The sequence below is a fragment of the Hemicordylus capensis genome, chromosome 4 (assembly GCF_027244095.1).
Source record: "Hemicordylus capensis ecotype Gifberg chromosome 4, rHemCap1.1.pri, whole genome shotgun sequence".
NCBI classification, from domain to species: Eukaryota; Metazoa; Chordata; class Lepidosauria; order Squamata; family Cordylidae; genus Hemicordylus; species Hemicordylus capensis.
Window position 1 is genome coordinate 172293531 of NC_069660.1, and position 16562 is coordinate 172310092.

General features: G+C 43.6%; 1 protein-coding gene across 8 annotated transcripts in view; it reads right to left on the reverse strand.

The window, feature by feature from the left end:
* ANKHD1 (ankyrin repeat and KH domain containing 1) overlaps window positions 1-16562 on the reverse strand; it is a 158700-nt gene that overhangs the window by 92023 nt on the left and 50115 nt on the right. For all 8 annotated transcript variants that reach the window (XM_053242848.1, XM_053242855.1, XM_053242854.1 and 5 more), the window contains exons 4-6: window positions 14197-14344; window positions 8592-8739; window positions 7000-7233 (exon numbers count right to left, since the gene is read on the reverse strand). In XM_053242848.1, coding sequence (XP_053098823.1) covers window positions 7000-7233; window positions 8592-8739; window positions 14197-14344 — 530 coding nt within the window. The remainder of the gene's footprint in view (window positions 1-6999; window positions 7234-8591; window positions 8740-14196; window positions 14345-16562) is intronic.

Sequence of the window (16562 nt, forward strand, 5' to 3'; positions counted from 1 at the left end):
ATTGACATAGCAATACCAGGGGATAGCAGAATAGAAGAAAAAGAAATAGAAAAGAAAAAAAACAAAATACAAAGATCTACAAATTGAAATTGAAAGGCTGTGGCATCAAAAGACCAAAATAATCCCAGTGGTAATTGGCGCCCTAGGTGCAATCCCAAAACAACTTGAAGAGCACCTCAACACCATAGGGGCCACAGAAATCACCATCAGCCAATTACAAAAAGCAACTTTACTGGGAACAGCCTATATTCTGCGACGTTATCTATAACAGCAACAACATTGACAATAAAATTCAGCCATCTCAGGTCCTTGGGAAGGACCTGATGTCTGGATAAAACAAACCAGTCAATAACACCTGTCTGACTGTGTGAATAAATAATAATAATTCTGAACTTGTGTGCCCACACAAACCAATTGAGACCTCGCAGGTCCATGATTGCCCAAATTCCCCCATCCCTCTTTGGGATTTGAAAATAACCCGAGTAAAATCCGGTCATCCTCTCTGTCCACCACACCCGGACAATCACCTCCTTTTTCAACAATACCTGCACTTCCTCCAGCAATACTGGGGTTGCTCTTGTGTTTGTATGCCTGAGAACGGAGGCATGCTTTTGAATCTATAGCATAACCAGTCTTGATAATTCTGAGCACCCACCGGTCTGATGTTATGCAGTGCCATGCTTGGGCATGGCTTGCCAATCTGATGGATTTGTTGGCAACTACCAGGCAGGTGTTGTGTGCCTCGGCAAGTGATTGATGTTGCAGTTCTGGTCATTTGGTCGCTGTCCCAAACCCTTATTTCTTTGGTAAAGCCTGTACTGACACCAGGAATCCTTCCACTCTTGTTGTCTATAATTGGGCCTTTGTTTCCCATATGGTCAATTACGCGATGCTGTATAGGATGCAGAAGTCATATCCATAAACATTTTAGCTGTACATTTTGATTTTTTTTTTTTTTTAAAAGACGACTCCATTGTGCTCTCACTGAACAAGCCTTTCCCATCATAGGCCAAGTTATCTACACGACCACACATATCCTGTTGTACGTGCCACAGATGGCACATTGTCACTGCTGTTACCATGGCCCGTGACTCAGTCTTGGCTAAATGTTTCAAGGTGCTGAGCTGCTGTCTAGAGATGGCTGTTGTCTTCTCGTACATTTCAGCAAATTTGTCTTGAAATTCCTCCAGGCTGATTGCAGTAGAGTTCAGGAGTAATGCATCCCACAGGTAATGATTATATCTGGCCAAAGAAAAGCCGCATAGTTGGCTATTCTAATTGCCAAACTAGAAGTGGAATAGATCTTCCTTCCCATAACTTCCATCTTTCTACCTTGCTTATCAGAGGGTGTTGTATGGCGGTGGCCCGACTTAGAGGTGGACGCACAATCAATGACCAACGGATCTGGTATTGGGTGCCATAAGAGGTATGTATTATCCCCTTCTTGTATCCTATGTAAGCCTTCTAGGTGCTTCGATGTCAGCATGGAGGTCTGTAGAACATCCCAAGCAGACTGCACTGCCCTGCCAATCACAGGCAGCATTGGGAGTGCCACTGAAAGTGCTGTCTTGTAGGCTGCCATCATGTTATAAATGGGGTCTTTTAAGTCGTACAAATTTTAATATTAAAAATCACATGTTAAACCACAATATAAAACACATTATTAAAATTCTAATTAAAAGCTTTAGAGAACAGGAAAGTCTAGAGTTGTTTTAAATCCAAGCCCAATGCCTCTGCCATTTCCCCAAGCTGGGCACGGTAAGCCTTTAGTTCTTCATAAGGCGAAGTGGATTTTTTGGTGCCACATCTGATGGCGGATCTGGATCAGAAGGACAGCTTCTCGATGTCAACCTCAAGGGTCATTCTGTCGACATCAATGGAGCTGCTGCCAATCTTTAAGGGCTATAGCCTTGAAGAGATGTCGGAGAAGGTGTACTGCCCTTAGATTTCGACTTGGTGTGGTGTTTCTTCCTAGGAAGAGAATCAATTTCCTCATCTGAGGAAAGCCTCCTCTTTTCTTTATGCCCATGTGTTGGCTTCGAGACCTCTTTTGGCCTCTTGAACAGGGGCTCTGTATCCCCAGCAGAGGTTTTAGACTGCATTTTTGCAGATCCTATGTTGACTTCGACATCAAGCTCAATCCTGACCCTAAATATCAAGGGGTAATTTGGCCTCTGTGTCAGAGGGCGTGGCATGTTGTCGTAAAGCACTGCACGGAGTCTTAGCCTCCAATTTTTTAGCATTTGTTTTGAAAATTGAAAATGAGCAGCATATCTTGCACTGTTGGATTGTGCTGCTCCCCTAAATATAGCAACATGAGTCATGGCGGTCAGTTGATGACAATTTTTTCCGACATTTCATACATAGTTTGCACGTTTTCTTGGTCTCCATCGCCATTAAAGGCACACCCCAAAGCAATAGCCTCGGAGATCAATAGTAATTTCCAAAAAAGCCAAACCCAGTCAGTTAATCGTTAGAAGAAACCAATATAGTTCAAGTCAAATAGGAGAAACAGAACTAATACATTATATTTTCTTTCCAGTCAAATAAATCTAATTGAACCGAGGAGCCAGCAACAAGGTGTTGATGCACTGGAGGTCAAGAAGAAACAGAGAAAATTGTGCCAACTTCCCATTTCAATGAAAGCACGAAGCACGTGCAAGGCAGAGTGGGCATCATGAAGAGATAGTCTACCCATGAGGTCCCTGCGCAGGAGCAGAACCCATTCCTTAGGAATGAAACATATCATGATCCAGATATTAAGGAAACCCTTTTGAACAAGGATCCCTCAGAATCTTGCTGAAAAATCAGTACCACATCTAGGTTAGGCTTAGGTTCTTAAGCATCTACAAAAGACCAAATGCAGATATGGAATGTATACAAGCTAAATTTAAAACCTCCTCCGCAGGTTTGCTGTTAATTAGTTATACTGACAAATTCTTTCAAGGTATCCAAATATTGCCTTCCTTTAATCAGATGCATGTAGAGGAGTATATTTCTAGAAGTTTTGAAGCCACAGAGAATATTTTCTCAGAAACTCCAAGTAAAATTTAAACACACACACACACACACACGAAACCTAAATTTACTTTGCTATTTTAAGAACATTAAATGCATCCTCAAACTGTAAATTATACTGTTTGTATTATTTTTGAGATATAAACGCCTTTGTTTTTAATTAGACCTGTAATTACAAAAATACCCAGTGTTGGAGATGTAACTGTTAAGTACTGCTGCTTCCAAATGTTCCTAAGTTTTTGCCAGTCAGGAAAACAGGGAGTGGGGTGGAGGGTGGCATGGGGTAGGATGAAAGAATTGGGGTTATTCAGACTTTACCATTACAAGCACAAATCCCAAAGAGCCTCAGACTAGCATACTTCTGACCCTAGCTTGCAAACTATCTATTTGCTATTTCACACAAGCTGACAAACTGGCTTGTCTGCACAAAAGGATCTGGTTGGCAGGCAAGGGCAAGCCAGAATCTGCCAGTTTGGATGAAATAGCAAACAACTGCAGAAAGCAAGAGCTGAAAGTTACTCATTACTGTGCACAAGGAGGAAGAGAGACATGGTGCACAAAAGTCCAAGGCTCCCCAGGGCTTGCTTGCATAATGCCAAACCATGCTTTAGGACTACATCTGAACAGCCCCTGAAACTATCAACATTGTAGGACTCAGAGGGAGGTGTTGTCTGGACTTAGAACCAGTATGTAGGCTTCAGCATTATGATAATGCAGAAATAAAATGCACAGCAGCAGGCTGCAAATGTCATTCTCTATCCATCCCCAACACAGCATCCCTCAAGTGACTGTTGCTGGTGTCCATTTTATGTTTCTTTTTTAGATTGTGAGCCTTTTGGGGACAGGGAGCCGTTTTATTAAAATTGATATAGATGTAAACCGCTTTGGGTGCTTTTGTTGAAAAGCGGTACAGACATATTTGTTGGGGTTGCATTGCTACCGTGAACTCATATTTGTTTTATTCATATTGCGCTCCAATTCAGAAAATAAATTCTTGAACACACTATGACAAAAAAGTTAAATTTTCTAATCCGTATCTGAAAGATCCATAGGTTTGGATTCTGAACTTTCATTAAGAGCTTCATGGAACATCTGCATGAATTAAAAGAGGCTTCTTAATTCTTTCACATGTGCATTTTCTAATATTCATCAATTTATTTCACTTGATGCAGAAGATGGAACCACCAGAGGTAAGTGAAAAACAAGTGGAGTCAGAAGCTGTGATGGTGTCTCCCGCCAGTGTTAACCTAGTCTGAACCAATTACCTGAAGATTCCTGTGCTCTGCAACCTCTGAAAACACTTTTCACCACCAAGGTCTCAGGATTGCTTGTTTAGTAATACAGACAAATGCAAAGATAGTGCTACCATAATTAATATTACTCTGAACCTAAGAATAGTATTTGCACTTGCATTCTTTACCACCCCCACCCCCATAAGGGTTCAGTACAACTGGAGTACCAAGGGCTGTATATATGCTCTTTAATTCTCAGTTCTGTGTCAAATCAAGATCAACCTTGCCATCTGAGTAAATTCTACAGATTTGCCAAAGCACAAAGGATCTGCATCCGATGCTCTAATCCCCTTGCCACAGTTTCACAAAGGCAGCTGTTCTCATTGTGGACATCTCCATGCAGATGCTCATATTTTTGTGCTGGGGCCCCCTGCTCTGACTGGCACTGGAGTGTGGGGGATATTCTTGGGCTAATTGATTGGCCACCATCTGGGTAGGTCCTGAGAGAGGGGGCTGTGGCCGATTCTCCGAGGAACCTGCTCCTCCCGCTGAGTGCTGCCCCTCTGCACCTCAATATCCTCCTCCTCTGCCCCTGCTTCTGAGGCCCTTATGGCAGAAAAAACTTCCAACACTTGTGTCCTCCGCAGGTGCCTCTGCGCCCTTGCCTGTTCCTCTTGCTTGCTCTCCCTCTGCAGCTGCGCCCTGTATTTCGCGGGCGATTTCCAGATGGCGCCCGTCTCCATGCGCCCCCGCCTGTGCTGATGTGAAATGGCGGCCGTTTGACTAAGCGCTTGCCGCCGAGGTGGGAAAAGGCGCGCTCGGTGGTCCCGGGTGTACTGGGAAGGGGATTATTGGCAGCTGCAGTCGCAGCAGAGCGATCCGATCTGGCCGAATGGGTCTTTTGTTTTCCATTTCTGGGCCGAAGACCCTGCAGGCAGGGCACTCTGCTTGCCTCCATGAGGCAGAGAAGCCAAACGCAAGGGCAGGAGGGAAGAGACGAAGAAGCACAAGGCTAGACGGAGAATAGTAAAGATTTTAAAAGGTTTTGTTTTGTTTTAAACACACAGGGGGCAGATTGAACTAAAAATAGCAGGAAGAAGAAAAAACTTAGCTGGAATAAAAGAAGCAGAAGTAAGGATTTGAAGCATGGCTGAAAAGTCCTTTACTGGAGCGCTGGCAGGACGAAAAGAACTGGGAGGGGTTATTATCAGGCCCTTCTTATAGCTTTATTCTGATTTGCATAAGTCCTGCCCTGGAGCGAGCATACGATAATAACCCAGGAGATGTCCTCACACAGCAGCCAAGGAAGTGCATGGGGACATTTTGAAAGTGTAGTTTCTCCCAGCACTTTCACCATCAGGAATGCACTAGGAGAAACACTTCCCAGGTGTCTTGCACATGCCTTCTCAGTCAGCCTCATGTCCTTCAGTTCCAGTAGAAGAGGCCCCTCACCAGTGCCAGAGATGTGAGGTACTATGCAGAGATTTATTTTATTTTATTGTATCTATTTAATTTGTACACCGCCCCAAACTTTCATCTCTGGGCGGTTAACAATAGCATAAAACAAGTTAAAAACATACAAAAACTTAAATCAATTTAAAAATTTAAAAATAAACCAGAGATTAAAACCTAAAAAATTTGAAAAGCTGAGAAAGCCTGGGTGAAGAGGTGGGTTTTTAAGTGCTTTTTAAAAATTGTCAGATGGGGGGAGGATTGTATCTCAGTAGGGAGCGCATTCCACAATCTCGGGGCAGCAACCGAGAAGGCCCGTTCCTGTGTGCAACCAGCCGAGCTGGCGGTAACTGGAGACGGACCTCACCAGATGACCTCAATGGGTGGTGGGGCTCATAACGAGGATGCTCTCTTAAATACCCAGAGATAACCCCACAGGCAGATGATCCCGCTGGGAGTGGCCACCTCTGTGGAGCACCAAGAGAGTGCTGTCAATTCATCAGGATCAGAGTACCCAACACACAGCCCTAGTATTTAATCATTGTGCACAATTTATTCTCCATTTTACTGAATTTGTTCAGGTATCAGTTTTGTACGAATCTGAGTGTGGGAATAAGTTAGTCCTAAGAAATTAAAACATTTGAAGAGTCAAAAAATGTCACTTTCATCTCAGAACTGTGGAACCAACTGAACCTCTACAGGCAACAGTGGCATCAGCAACACTGACAGTATTCCTGGTGGTTGGCTTGTGCTGGTCATCTTTTTTTTGGCTCTGGAATGTACCGGGAAGTAACCCCGAGCCGGGGTCATTTCCTGGTACATTTCTGAAGCACAAAACAAAAAAGATCTTCATGAGCCAACCACAGAGACCATTTTCACCACTTCATGCTGTTGCCTGCAGTACTTGCAGAGGCATAGCAAAAATAAATCAATAAAAATTAGCCTTCTCCAATTCCCAGCGGAGAGTACTAAAATCTGCAGGAAGGTAAATTTTGTGGGCTGAAATACAGGCTGCATTAAGGACCTACATCAATATGATATACACAGACACTAGTTTCCCCTAGTCAGTGTAGTGGTTAGAGTGTTGGACTAGGATGGACTAGGAAGACCAGAGTTCGAATCCCCATTCAACCATGAAACTCACTGGGTGATTCTGGACCAGTCATGTATCTCTGACCTACCTCACAGGGTTGTTGTGAGGATAAAAATAAGCATGTACTCCACTCTGAGCTCCTCAGAGGAAAAGCAGGATATAAATGTAAAAAAAAAATTAATTAATTAATTAAAGATACCATACCTTTGTAACAAGCAAGTGTAAGGGCACTTTCTTTGAACTCATTGGAGTGAGTATTGATTCCTGCACCACATTCCAGTAGAACTCTTGCAACTTCAACATGACCTGCACTGGCTGCTTCCATTAAGGGAGTGTGTCCATTTTCATTATGATCTTCAATATTCGCACCTGCTTTCAACAATACTTTGACGATGTCAACAAATCCTCCAGCACAGGCATAAGTGAGTGCTGTATTCCCTAAAAACAAAGATACTTCATGGTCACTCTCCCAACCCTGCCTTACTTGTTACATATGAAAGAAAATTGTAAAAAACAAAGCATCACATTTCCATCAATTTCCTCAGGTTTACTTGATCTGCATAAAGCTAATTCCTTATGAATAAAAGACTTATTACTTCAATATTTGTCTTTTCAGTTACTTCTATGACTATGGTATGCTTTAAATGTTATTTGATGGTAAAAAAACTACCATTTTAAGACCAAAGTGAAAGCTCTCACATCTTGGCTCAAGCTCTGCAAAGCTAGGAAGCTGGAACCTAAAGCCAATGCCTTAACAGATGTCCCTCATAAACAGGAACATAGGAACATAGGAAGCTGCCATATACTGAGTCAGACCATTGGTCTATCTTGCTCAGTGTTGTCTTCACAGACTGGCAGCGGCTTCTCCAAGGTTGCAGGCAGGAATCTCTCTCAGCCCTATCTTGGAGAAGCCAGGGAGGGAACTTGAAACCTTCTGCTCTTCCCAGAGCGGCTTCATCCCCTGAGGGAAATATCTCGCAGTGCTCACACATCAAGTCTCCCATTCAGATGCAACCAGGGCAGACCCTGCTTAGCTATGGGGACAAGTCATGCTTGCTACCACAAGACCAGCTCTCCTCCCACTGTGCAATGTCTCAAGATTGTGCTCAATTACAACTTGCCCTCCATGTACCCACAAAGACACTGTGGGGTATCTTTGCTGCTGCCAGGCACACTATCCTCCCCATTTTGATTCAGATCTCAAAAGACCAAGAAAAATTGTGGGTGCACCAGTGCTTCTGAAGAATTCGCAATTCTCAATGTGTATGAGTGAGAAATTTTAACAAACTCCCCTTCTCCCAGAAGCACTCTGTCACGCAAAAATATGTCCCTGGGGGCTGTGTGACCCTCAGGGATATTTCCACCCCAGCTATCAGAGTGCTACTTGAGGAAGGGTAGGAATCCAAATTTACCCCTAGTACTAAGCTAACAGTGGAGCTGAGTTAGCTGAATGTTTCAGAAGTACCTGTGCATCTCTGATTGCACTAGTGCTTCATTAGTCAGGATGTCAGCCATTATTTACAATGGGCAGTATCTGGACTAGTTAGTCATGACTTATTGATTTCAGTGGTGCCATGTTAAATTAATGACATGTTAAATTAATCATAAATATGATCCATTAATTTCAATTGACATGTCTAACTTCATCTGGATGCTGCCCAGCGTGTTACATCCTTAACACTTCTCTAAGTAACATGTGCATTTTTAGTAAGAATATATCATTTCTCAAAACCTGCAAGTAGGAAGCTAGGACTAATGTCCACATTAGTTTTTCCATCACTCTTACGTATACTTACCTGTTGAAGACTGGGCATTGACATCAGCACAATGAACAAGTAGCAGTTTCACAATGTCCACAAAGCCTCCACTGGCAGCTGCCATCAATGGGGTTATATCTCCTTTATTCCCTCTATCTTCAACATTTGCGTGCATGGCAAGCAACACCTGTTCAAAATAAAACAGATTCATCTAAGGTTTATCATTACTATTCTGTTTTTCTGTTATTTTGTTTTAGCAGCTTCATCTTGGTCATTCTCCTTGTAGATGGAGAGAATCAGATGTTCTGCCACAAGGGGAATGTATAGCCCAACAATGCACAGGTCCCTGTACAGAACAGACTCAATTCAGAGGGCTTACAATTTAAGAGACATACAAATGGGAAAGAAAACGGAAAAGCTGGAGGACAACATGAGGGGTACATAGATAATGCCAGATAATTTTGGGAAACATGTGGCAGAGAAATGGAAGATCATTAACCCTAGACATAATCTTAAGATGTATGTTGGACCCAATGTGTTACCTCACTGGGCATGTAAGATCTATACTGGGCTAGCAGATAAGTAGTAAACAGAACTCCTGCAATTGTCACAATGGCTGAGCTACATTTCCTGGTCCAAGAATCTAACACCCTGCCTTGTCTTTGCCATCAATCTCTTGACCTTAACACTAAAACAGTGGGAAGTTAGAAACCACAGTACTATGTTAAAGAGAGAGAGATCTCCTAGGTGGCAAGGGCAGATAACCCCTGAAAGCTTGTTTGCAAGTCTGCAATTATAACTGTTAGAACACTACACTAAAAGAGAGTTTTGTGATTGTTTTCTATAATTATTTGGCAATAACTTCCAGCTCATTAGCTTAATCTGAATCTCAGTAACTGCTATGCCTCGCACAAAAGCCAAACAATTAGTTTCACCCTCTAATCCACTGTCATCAGCCATCTCTGGCACCAGAATATTTTAAGAATGCTCTCACATAGGGGTGTGCATGGAATCGGTTCTGTGCACACCCAAGAGGCAGGGGGTCAGCCCTTAGGGCACAGGGAGGGTGTCCTTCCCTCTCCTGCCACGCTTCCCCCTCTGGCACAGGGCCCTCTTGCCACCCTGCTCAGCGTAATACCAGAAATGACCTGCATGCAGCCGCTCCGCACCAGCAGTTTTTGAAGCAGCACCGAAGGGGAAAGCGTGGTGGGGGAGGTAAGGACATCCTCCCTGCTCCTTAATGGAGCCCCCACCCCCACGTTCAAACCAGTCTGAATGCCGGTTTCCAAACCAGTTCGGTGTTCTAGGAATAGAACACCAAACCGGTTTGCGCACATCACTTCTCTCAGATACTCCGATATTTATGCTGGCCCTCATTCTTGACCATGACTCCATGAAGCCCAGTGGTTAGGATACAATTAGGGTTTTGAGTGCAGGAAGCAGGGCTATGCAGACTGATATTACCGTGTTTCCCCGAAAATAAGACAGTGTCTTATATTAATTTTAGCCCCCCAAAATGCACTAGGGCAATTAGCGGTACATCAGAAATTACTGCTAGGTCTTACTTTCGGGGTAGGTCTTACTTTTGGGGAAACAGGGTATCAGCAGTTCTTCAGACATGTTTCTGGCTCTAGAAAACCACTGCCATCCTCTTTTTGGACTGGAAGCAGCACCAACTGAAGGCTCTTACCAGGTCTGGAGGAGGAAGTGATAGAGGACACAACTTATGGATGTGGGGGGAGCGCAAGCCAATCGGGGGGATATTCCTTACAGGGAGGAGACCTGGTCTTGTGACAGGAAGCATGAATTGTCCCCTTTTCTAAGCAGTGTCCACCCTGTTTTTTATCCGAATGGGAGACTACATGTGTAAGCACTGTAAAATATTCCGCTTAGAGGATGGGGCTGCTCTGTATTTCTGTATGCTTCCATGCAGAAGGCTCCAAATTCCCTCCCTGGCATCTCCAAGATAGGGCCGAGAGAAACTCCTGCCCACAACCTTGGAAAAGCCACTGACAATCTGCACAGACAATACTGAGCTAGAAGGACCAATGGTCTGACTCAGTAGACGGTAGCTTCCTGTAAGGGATTTCATTATCCCAGTGCAGATGGTAGCTTTCTGCTACAGAAATAAATGAAGTCTGTTCACTTCTAGGATACATCATAGACTATGATACTCAAAATCTGGCACTGGGATCCCCGATTCTGCCTGCTGTCAATTTTGAATGCACCCCTTTTATACTTTATTCTGTAGACCTCAAAGGAAACCAGAATTGTGGGATGAAACAAACTGCAACTAGGCAGCTAGGTGGGGTGAAACCTCCTTGCCAATGACAGTGGAACTGCTAAGAGAGTGTTGTGTTGAGAGCACAAAGCAAGTCTGGATACAACCCAGCTGTTTCCAAGTGTGTAGCTTCATAGCCAGCACTACACTACAAACTCAAAGCACAATCTGTGGTAGGTATCATGAAGTTGAACCTGAACTCAAACCCAGAAACCAGTTCAGAGCAGTGCTCCCTTTATTTTTTAAAAAAAATCTGTGTGCAGAATGAGCTTTGTTCTGGGTGGCAGCATGCGCACACATGCATTCAGAGTGGGGCCTTCCTGATTCAACCTGTGTGGGATCTAAAGTCAACTGAGTGGACATCAAAAAACTTGTGAATATGCAAACACCTTAGAGGGAACACTGGTTCAGAGAGGTTTCATCAGTGAACCAAAAGTAAATGCAAACTTAAAATCTTAGTTGCCTTGAACTTGAGCCGGAAACAAGCTCCAAAAATACAAAAAAGGGGTGACCGGTTCAAAATAAGGGGTTCAATAATCAGGCATTCCACTTCCAATTATACAATTAATGCTTCCCCCACTCCCCCTGGTTTTTATCCTGTTGTATGCATTTGGCTTTACATTTTAATTTTTTCTCTCAACTTATTTATTTGATTTCTATATTGCCCTTCCAAAAATGGCTCAGGGCGGTTTACACAGAGAAATAACAAATAAATAAGATGGACCCCTGTCCCCAAAGGGCTCACAATCTAAAAAGAAACATAAGATAGACACCAGCAACAGTCACTGGAAGTACTGTGCTGGGGGTGGATAGGGCCACTTACTCTTCCCCCGCTAAATAAAGAGAATCACTATGTTAAAAGGTGCCTCTTTAAACAACTTAAATTGTTTTTGTATTCATCATTTTAGAGACTAATTACAGACAGAGGTGTCTGATATTATTCTGCAAGCAGGACTTTCAGCATTTTGATGTATCTCCAATATACTAGGAGGCCCAAGCTGGCCAATTCCTTCTCCTCCTTGCTACCATGTACTGTTCCCCCCGCACCCCAGATATAAATATTCCATGGCTGCTAAGAGCCACTAAGCATGCTCAGTTCACATAAAGCATTTGGGGGGGGGGGGAGATTAGGTTCTCAGGACTGAGTAACTAGGGAATCCCAAGTGCTTAACACACTCTTATTTGTGGGTGGCTGCATTTACTTCCAACCCAAGATAGTTATTAGCATATAACAGATTAAGTATATCTAAATCAGTTCAAAGCATCTCAATCTGTTATCAAACCATTTTTGTTAGTGTCTGAACTGAAGTTGGAGAGTTAAAACATTAATGAATCTGAACTGAACCCAAGTTAATTCCATCCAACTGACATTAATCTTCACCTGATTTGCCAAGAATCTGGAAATAAATAATTTGAGCATGGATATAGTGCATCTTTACGTTCTAGATGGGGTCATACTTCCCCAAAAGGAACAGGTTTGCAGTCTGGGAGTACTTCTGGATTCATACCTCTCCCTGGTTTCTCAGGTTGACGTGGTGGCCAGGGGTGCTTTCTATCAGCTTCGGCTGATACGCCAGCTGCGCCCGTTTCTCGAGATCAATGACCTCAAAACAGTGGTAAATTTGTTGGTAACCTCCAGATTGGACTTCTGTAATGCACTCTACATGGGGCCGCCTTTGTACATAGTCTGGAAACTTCATTTGGTTCAGAATGCTGCAGCCAGGTTGGTCTCTGGGTCATCTCGGAGAGACCGCGTTACTCCTCTATTGATGGAGTTACACTCCAAGTTACACAGCCAATAGGTTTCCAGGCAAAATACAAAGTGCTAGTCATAACTTACAAAGCCCTAAATGGCTTAGGCCCTGGGTATTTAAGAGAACGTCTTCTTCGCTATGTGCCCCACAGCCCATTAAGCTCACTTGAGGAGGTCCATCTCCAGCTGCCACCAACTCGTTTACACAGCTGCTGCCCCAAGATTGTGGAATGCGCTCCCTACTAAGATACGAGCCTCCTAATCTCTGGCAATTTTTAAGAAACTTCTGAAAACACATCTCTTCAACCAAGCTTTCTCAGCTTTTTAAAACTTGTTTTTAAATTGTTTGGCTATTTAATTGGTGTTTTATGATGTTTTAATTGTTAATTTTATGCAGTTTTACAATTTCTGTCTTAATTGTTAATTGATTTTAATGGTGTTTTAATGTAAACTGCCCTGAGCCTTTTGGAAGGGCGGTATAAAAGTTTCAATATTTATTCATTCATTCAATCAATCAAGTTTGGCATGATCCTTCAGAACAGAAATGTGGGTTTTTCAGAAAATTTAGAAGTTGCATGCAACTTTTCTTCATTTGCATAGAATATGCAGTATTTTTCTCCCAAGAAAGTTTTATTAAGCAAAATTTTATTATTTCCCCCAAAGTCCTTAAATAGATTATGATCTTATTTGGCATGTTATTTGACCTATTTATTTAGTAAAGGAAAAACAACACATTTCCCATGCTGTATCTCAAAGGTTTTTCAAGTGGCCAAGTAGTTGAACTGAAATAATATTTGATTGGGAGGGGAATCAAGAAAAACATGTAATGTTGGTTAAATACTATAATAAATTCAAAGTTTTAGATGAAAGTAAATTTTATTGGAATATTCAATAAAATATATGTATTGTCCTAGAGATAATCACCTGAAAAACATTACAACTTGGTATTGCAAAGCTTTCCTAAAACTGCACTGGCAATTCAGTTTTATCAATGAATTTTATGAAAGATAAAGCAACATCTATACTAATACTGTGTATGTACAGCAGTGTGAGTTCCAGAATACCAATGAACTGTAGTTGTACAACTCTCAGGGACAAATTTTGGCAATGCACAATATGTTTCAGAGGAAAAATTACAAAAATCACCCCTTCCCCTGTTCAAGAGACAGCATGGCAGTAGTCTGGAACTCTCACTACTTTACACATGCAATGCTAGTCTGGATGTCGGTCAAAAAATTTTTAGAAATGGAAAACTTTCTATAGAAAAATGAAGGGGGAGGAATGTGGAAAATAAGCATGGGAAAGTTTTCTATGGAAGTTTTTCCACCCCACATCTCTCCGTCGGAGCCTTGCTTTTTGTGTTGCAGGGTTAAGTAGGGAAAAACCTACTGGGCATTTTGTCTTTTAAATGTGTGTTTCATTATGCAAGGATCTGGATTATTTTGGGGCTCATTACAAATTTAAACATGATATAGATGTTTGTGAATAGTGCCCACGGGTGGGGGAAGTTTCTTTTCTTTGAAAAATAATCCAATAACTGAAGTGTCTGTTAAAAGGCTTCACTCCTCCAATATTCAAGGACAGGGCTGAGCACATTATTCCCCACTCACTTGTGCCAGTTCATAATACCCAGCTGAACACGCCAAGCAAAGGAGACTCTCCCCTTCTTCTGTGTGTTCATTTACACTTCTTCCTTCATCCAATAGCTTCCGAACAGCATTTACATCACCATCTGAGCATGCTTCTGCCAAACTGCGACTGGAAGACAATTTTTAAATAGAATGAAGTTAGCTGAAAAGAATCCTACACAAGGCAACTTGCTTTACCTAATAAAATACTGTCTACAGCTTTCAAGTTGTAGCACAGCCAGCATCCTTTACAAATAAGTTAATGTAAAAATTAAGAAAAGGCTCTGTGCCCCAATAATGCGAGTCCTGCTCAGGCAACATTCTCTCACCAGGACTGTATATCAGGAGAGATCAGAAGTGGAGCTTGAGGACTCCTTCCTCCCCCTCTCAAGCGAGAGAACGGAATGTCTGAACTGTGAGAAAATGAGTTTACATGAAAAATGCAAATGAGACAGTCATTCCAATTGACATAATTGAAGTGTTGTAAAAGTACTGGAAGAAAGTTTCTATTTGGAGAAGATATGGGCTTTGGGCCCAAGACCTATTTGACTTTTATAAAGATGTATGGTAGCACCTTAGTCAATACTGGTAAAAACAGGTTGCTCACCTGTAACTCTTGATCTGGTAGTGATCTGTTGTATTCATAATGAATGGGTTCTGCGCCTGCGCAGGGACCTCACGGGTAGATTGATTAGCTCCTCGAGATGCCCACTCTGCCTTGCATGTGCTCCGTGCTTCTGTTGTAAATGGCAGTTGAGGGCACCATCTCCTCAGTTTCTTGCAGACTGCCATTTCCTGACAATCTGTCGTGTTACTGGTAAGTGCTTTTTTAAAAACAACAACAACACTATACTGTTGTGGTGAGGTTCGGGAGGGTCTTATAAATACAACGGATCACTACCAGATCAAGAGTTACAGATGACCAACCTGTTTATCTAGATTGTTATCTGTTGCATTCACAATGAATGGGTGATTAGCCAGCTTCCTTTAAGGTGGAGGGCACAGTAGTCCCTGAAGCCTATGGCAACAACCTCTTCAACACACTTCTCCCCAACGCTGCCTGCTCTGTCATTTGCAAGTCAATGGCATAATCCTCTATAATAAAGAGCCAGGGTGTGCGCCCGTGTCTCTGCACCCGTGTCTTCCTCGGCTGTTCTGGGCATGCGCAGAGCGCATGCCCAGAACATCTGAGGAAGATACGGCTGCAGGCACCAAGTGGCCATGTTGGCTCCCAGACCGGGAGGAGGAGAAGCGGCGGGCCGAGGAGAAGCGGCCGCCTCCGAAGCCAGGCGGGGAGGAGGAGGTGGAGGGGGAAGCTGGCCGAGGCAGCGGCGGAGCCGCGGCCTCGGCCGGAGGAATCGGAGGGCCTGGCCGCAAAACAGCGGAGGCAGCGGGCCGAGGAGAAGCGGCCACCGCCAAAGCCAGGCAGGAGGAGGAGCCAGCGGGGGAAGCCTACTATTTAAATAACATTCTGGTACATTTCTAATTACTTAAGAATTACTTTAGTACATGAGGGGCTCCTCCGCAGGGCCACTTCCCAGGACAGGGAGGCGGGCGGGCTCCTGCTCGGCAGCCTCCACCACCACCACCGCCCTGCCAGTGGGCTCGGAAGGGTCCTCCTGGGCCTGCAGCCGCGGGTGGGGTGGGGTTCCCCTCCTCCTCACACCACGAGGGGCTGAGGCCCACTGCGGGGGAACCCCGCGGGGCCCACCGCTTCCCCGCCACCAGCAGGCCCTGGGGGCCTTGGCGGGGCCCCCCTCCCTCCCTCGGCACGGCCACTGACTGGGCACAGTTGTCAAAGTTGCCTCTTCTAGCGCCCGTTAATGTAACGGGCTTAAAGCCACTAGTGTCTTATAAAAGGTTGATGTGAGGACCATGCTGCTGCTGCTGCACACATATGTCATCTTTATCCCTGCCAGATGTGCTGCTTAAGCAGCATAAACCCTTGTTGAATGTGCCCTTATCATGCATGGCAGAGTGATCCCCTGCTCCTTGTAAGTTTGTACAATCAACTCAACTATCCAGTGAGTCAGTCTCTGACTCTATATATGACGGCCCTTGTCTTTCCCCTTGTATACCACAAAAAGTTCTCTCATTTTTCTCAGTGTCTTTGTTCTATCCAATAATACAGCAGTGCACGGCGTACATCTGAAGAATGCAGTGCCTTCAACAATGTTTCTGAATTTTGGGAAATGGTTGGTAACGTAATATCCTGATTCAGGTGAAACTCTGACATCACCTTGGGTCAGAAGTCGGGATCTAGTCTCATGACCACTTTATGTGGGAAGAACTGAGTTTATGGGCTATTCTTAAAGCAGTTAGCTCACTTACTCGCTTTGCCATGGTGA